Source organism: Cynoglossus semilaevis, chromosome 17, assembly GCF_000523025.1.
Source record: "Cynoglossus semilaevis isolate Cse_v1.0 chromosome 17, Cse_v1.0, whole genome shotgun sequence".
Lineage (NCBI taxonomy): Eukaryota > Metazoa > Chordata > Actinopteri > Pleuronectiformes > Cynoglossidae > Cynoglossus > Cynoglossus semilaevis.
In genome coordinates this window covers 15,780,955-15,785,950 of record NC_024323.1, presented here as the reverse complement: position 1 = coordinate 15,785,950, position 4,996 = coordinate 15,780,955, and the positions used below count along the sequence as shown (strand labels likewise).

Sequence of the window (4,996 nt, the reverse complement as noted above, 5' to 3'; positions counted from 1 at the left end):
CAGACCAGTGGCAGCTCTGTGTGTTCCAGTGAAAGATTCAAGCAGACAATGAAGGGGGGGCTGGGGGGGGGGGTACAAAAGAGGTGTTTGCCGTCCCATTGGTGTTTCCTTCTATTTGTCTGCTTGAATGTTTCCTTCCCTCTGTTGCTACTTTGTGCCTGCACTGAGTTGAAGTTTCTTTTGCCTCGTTCCTGTGTATCTGCTGGTCACCAGTCCAAACTCCACACATCAGTTAAACCAAGGAAGGACCAAAAACTACATTTACAATCATTTATTAACTGTTCAGGGCAGAGTTCTGCCTCATTTGTACTAAAACTTTACACCTAATATAAGGATGTATCTATTGTAACCAAACAACTTCAGGACGTGCGTCAGGAACAGACGCTGTTGGTGCTGGTGTTGGATAGTACTAGTTAACCTCTGGTTAACAGGTGATGGGTCACTCACTGTGGAGGGTCACATGGTCTCTGGGTGTTTACGGATGTGGGTGCTAACCTGATGTGTGTGAAGAATGGAAATGCCTGTGTGTGTGTATGTTTGTTGCCTCCTGTTATTGTTTTAATGTTGTTGTTTGTTCCATCATCTCAGTTCATCTCAGTTCATCTCAGTTCATCGTCCTTGTGTAACTGACACCTGGATTTTTGACATTGATAAACATTGATGAAGCCTTTCATTGAATTTCTTATTAGATGTGAATTAAGAATAAATGTATTGAAGGTAAATGAACATTGTTTTAACAAACTGATTGACGACCAAATGTTGAGGTGAAGGACATCACTGGTCCAACACTGAGGTCAGTCCTGACAGCAGACATAAGGAGTTCCTGTCGATTTGAAACACATTAAATATCATTTTTGTTTCAGTCCTCCACAGACTGCAGTTCAAATATAAGGTGCTCTTTTATACTTCCTCTTGCCATCTTCCCGATCTCCACTAGGGGGAGCTGGAGAAGCAGCTTTTGCAGGCCAACCCGATCTTGGAAGCCTTTGGAAACGCCAAGACAGTGAAAAATGACAACTCCTCCAGATTCGTGAGTCTTGGTTGAGTTTTCTCGTCGTGCTTCTGTTGAACAACGTCATTGGTTTAAATTTTTTTTTTTTTTCCACAGGGAAAGTTCATCAGGATCAACTTTGATGTCAACGGCTACATCGTCGGTGCCAACATTGAAACTTGTATCCTTCACCACCGAGCTGTTGGTTTCACCTGTGTGCATTATAGATCAGATTGAACCTTGGCCGTCGTCCTTGACAGAGCGACCTGTAGACCTGTTGGAGAAGTCTCGTGCCATTCGCCAGGCCAAGGAGGAGAGGACCTTCCACGTCTTCTACTACCTGCTCACAGGCTCTGGAGACAAGCTGCGCAGTAAGACGAAGGTTTTCACACCTTTCAAGTCTCTCATTGGTTGGTAACATCCTCCTCCTCACACCTGCCGTCCTCCTCTCAGACGAACTCCTGCTTGAAAATTACAACAACTACCGCTTCCTGTCCAATGGGAACGTCATCATTCCTGGGCAGCAGGACAAGGACCTGTTCCATGAGACCATGGAGGCCATGAAGATCATGAGTATTCCAGAGGATGAGCAAATCGGTGAGGTTTCTTTGAGAGAAGGTCTCAGTTCAGCAGAGTGGCCTCTTTGATCCTGACCTCCTGACCTCCTGACCTTCTCCTGCAGAGGGCTGCTGAAGGTGGTGGCCTCTGTTCTGCAGATGGGAAACATGAGCTTCAAGAAGGAGCGACACACGGACCAGGCCTCCATGCCAGATAACACAGGTACCTGGTTATCTTCACCCCCCCCTGCAGGTCACCCTGACCTACTGCACCACCCTGGTCAGTGGAGGTGTCGGTGTCAGTAGATTTATCTTCTCCTCCTCCTCCTCCTCTTCCACAGCTGCACAGAAGGTTTGCCACCTCATGGGCATGAACGTGACCGACTTCACCAGAGCCATACTCTCCCCCAGGATCAAGGTGGGCCGAGACTACGTCCAGAAGGCCCAGACCCAGGAACAGGCAGAGTTTGCTGTGGAGGCCTTGGCCAAGGCCACGTATGAGAGGATGTTCCGTTGGCTGGTCATGAGGATCAACAAAGCCTTGGACAAGACCAAGAGACAGGGGGCTTCCTTCATCGGCATCCTGGACATCGCTGGCTTCGAGATCTTTGAGGTTTAAAAACCGGTCGGTAAATGAACGTCCACAGATGTTTGACTCTGTTCCAACCTCATCTTCTCTCTCCTCCAGCTGAACTCGTTCGAGCAGCTCTGCATCAACTACACCAACGAGAAGCTGCAGCAGCTCTTCAACCACACCATGTTCATCCTGGAGCAGGAGGAGTACCAGAGGGAGGGCATCGAGTGGAGCTTCATCGACTTTGGCTTGGACCTGCAGCCCTGCATCGACCTCATCGAGAAACCTGTGAGGGTTTGGGTTTTCTTTTCATCCTGGGGGGGGGGCTGGGGGGGGTCGGTCTCTGATCTGTGATCCTTTTATTGACTTGTGTTGTCAACCTGTGTTTCCAGGCCAGCCCCCCAGGAATTCTGGCTCTGCTGGACGAGGAGTGCTGGTTTCCCAAGGCCACAGACAAGAGTTTTGTGGAGAAGGTTCTGCAGGAGCAGGGAACTCACCCCAAGTTCTTCAAACCCAAGAAACTGAAGGACGAGGCAGACTTCTGTATCATCCACTACGCCGGCAAGGTCGGTGGAGACGCAGACCACGAAGAAGAACTCCTCCTAAGAATGTCCACCGTTGTCCTGACCTGTGCTGTGCCCCCCCCCGCCCCCCCATAGGTAGACTACAAGGCCGATGAGTGGCTGATGAAGAACATGGACCCACTGAATGACAACGTGGCCTCACTGCTCAACCTGTCCACTGACAAGTTTGTCTCTGAGCTGTGGAAGGACGGTGAGTCCAGACAGGAGTCACTGCAGCTCCGGGGGGGGGGAGTCGGGGGGGGGTGGTGTAGAGTCATGCTGTTGTATTGGTTCTGGTGTTGAATTCATTCTGTCTTTTATTCTTTTACCCTCTGGTGGACCAACCTTTGTTTCTCACCTTGACCACTCCTTGTTACCGTCCTCTTCTTTTCTTTTCCGTCAACGGCTCCGTTTTTTTCCCACATCTTTTTATTTGTTGGCTCTCAGAGATACCACAATGTCAAAGAGCCTACTTTTATCAGCGTTTCCCTTTTCTGCACTCGGACTCAGGTGATGAGGACTTCCTTTTCCCTCGGTGTCTCCTGTTGTTCAGTAGAACCTCATCATTTCTCTGTTCACGTCTCATCGTGTCTTTACAAACATTTGTCACTGTTTGATCTTCTGGATTCACTCAGGTAGAAAAACAACTTCCAGGTTTTCTCAGTCTGCACATCAACTCTCCTTTTCTCCCTCTGTGTAATAGTGTTGTATGGGGACCCCTGGTGTTGGTCTTTGGTACTGCAGCAATGGGTATATATATATATTGCATGGGTTTGGTTTGTTTTTGACGTGCCCACTCTGAGCACCAGTGTTTGTCATCACTCTGAGACACACACACACACACACACACACACACACACACACACAGTACTCCTGGTGTCATGGTGTGTTTGGTTGTGGTTTCACTCACTTCACTGGACTTTCTTGACCCATCCATGTTCACTCCACTGTCTGTGTGTGTGTGTGTGTGTTGTTCCACTCCTCCACCTCAGCTGTCTCCTGGTACAGTTGCCAACAGACAGCTGACGGTCAGTGGTTGTATTTGTCTTGTTCGGTGCCTTGTGTTTGGTTTGAATTTTCTTGGTTGGTTTGTTGAGTTGCTGAACCCTTCATTTTATTTTCATGGAGTAACTTCCTCCATCCCTGGTTGTCGGTCTGTTTCCCTCTGCAGTGGACCACATCGTGGGGCTGGATAAGGTGTCTGGCATGTCCGAGATGCCTGGTGCCTTCAAGACCCGGAAAGGCATGTTCCGCACAGTGGGCCAGCTGTACAAGGAGCAGCTGTCCAGGCTGATGGCCACTTTGAGGAACACGAACCCAAACTTTGTCCGCTGCATCATCCCCAACCACGAGAAGAAGGTATTGAAGTCATACTCTGTAGGAGTGGTTCTCCTCAGAGAGTAGAGAAGATGGGGGCAGCGTGGAACCCACAGACCATGTTGTTTTGGTTCTGAAGTTCTGTTGTGGTACCTCTAGTGGTGAAGTTCAGTGTCTGCAGTTACTGTAGAATCAGTCTACTGACAAACACAGTCTCCCCACAGGCTGGTAAACTGGACCCACACCTGGTTCTGGACCAGCTGAGGTGCAACGGTGTGTTGGAGGGCATCCGTATCTGCAGACAGGGTTTCCCCAACCGCATCGTCTTCCAGGAGTTCAGACAGAGGTCGTGACAACGCTGCGGTCTGTCTCTTTGATCTTGTTGTTCAATAAAATACTAAATCCTCTCATCTGCCCCCCACCCCACCTCCCCACCTCCCCCCACACAGGTATGAAATCTTGACTCCTAATGCCATTCCAAAGGGCTTCATGGATGGAAAACAAGCCTGTCTGCTCATGGTACGACCAGAACCAGAACCTCACGATGTGTGAACAAAGAAAAGAGTACCGTCACTGATTATGACTCAACTTCCTGTTGTCCCAGATCAAAAGCCTGGAGCTGGACTCAAACCTGTACCGTATGGGTCAGAGCAAAGTTTTCTTCAGGGCCGGCGTCCTGGCTCACCTGGAGGAGGAGCGAGACATGAAGATCACTGACATCATCATCAGTTTCCAGGCCTGGTGCAGAGGCTACGTGGCCCGCAGGTGAGTACAGAGAGGTCGTCGGGTTGGCCGGCTGCTCTTCTGTTGCATCGCTTGAACGTGGTCTTATTTCTCTGCAGGGCTTTCGCCAAGAGGCAGCAGCAGCTGACTGCTATGAAGGTGATCCAGAGGAACTGTGCTGCCTACCTCAAACTCAGGAACTGGCAGTGGTGGAGGCTCTTCACCAAGGTAGAGATGCTGCTGCTGCTGCTGCTGCTGCTGCTGCTGCTGC

The 4,996-nt window shown here is 49.8% G+C and overlaps 1 protein-coding gene across 3 annotated transcripts in view; it reads left to right on the top strand.

Moving 5' to 3' along the window:
- LOC103393680 (myosin-9) overlaps positions 1 to 4,996 on the top strand; it is a 26,669-nt gene that overhangs the window by 12,196 nt on the left and 9,477 nt on the right. For 2 of the 3 annotated variants that reach the window (XM_008330731.3, XM_008330730.3), the window contains 14 exons: positions 938 to 1,030; positions 1,109 to 1,172; positions 1,264 to 1,362; positions 1,445 to 1,588; positions 1,676 to 1,771; positions 1,890 to 2,161; positions 2,237 to 2,410; positions 2,515 to 2,688; positions 2,782 to 2,896; positions 3,857 to 4,044; positions 4,227 to 4,348; positions 4,452 to 4,521; positions 4,607 to 4,767; positions 4,845 to 4,953. In XM_008330731.3, the coding sequence (XP_008328953.1) occupies positions 938 to 1,030; positions 1,109 to 1,172; positions 1,264 to 1,362; positions 1,445 to 1,588; positions 1,676 to 1,771; positions 1,890 to 2,161; positions 2,237 to 2,410; positions 2,515 to 2,688; positions 2,782 to 2,896; positions 3,857 to 4,044; positions 4,227 to 4,348; positions 4,452 to 4,521; positions 4,607 to 4,767; positions 4,845 to 4,953 (1,881 nt within the window). The remainder of the gene's footprint in view (positions 1 to 937; positions 1,031 to 1,108; positions 1,173 to 1,263; positions 1,363 to 1,444; positions 1,589 to 1,675; positions 1,772 to 1,889; positions 2,162 to 2,236; positions 2,411 to 2,514; positions 2,689 to 2,781; positions 2,897 to 3,856; positions 4,045 to 4,226; positions 4,349 to 4,451; positions 4,522 to 4,606; positions 4,768 to 4,844; positions 4,954 to 4,996) is intronic. The other variant, XM_017040452.2, reaches the window with a different exon arrangement.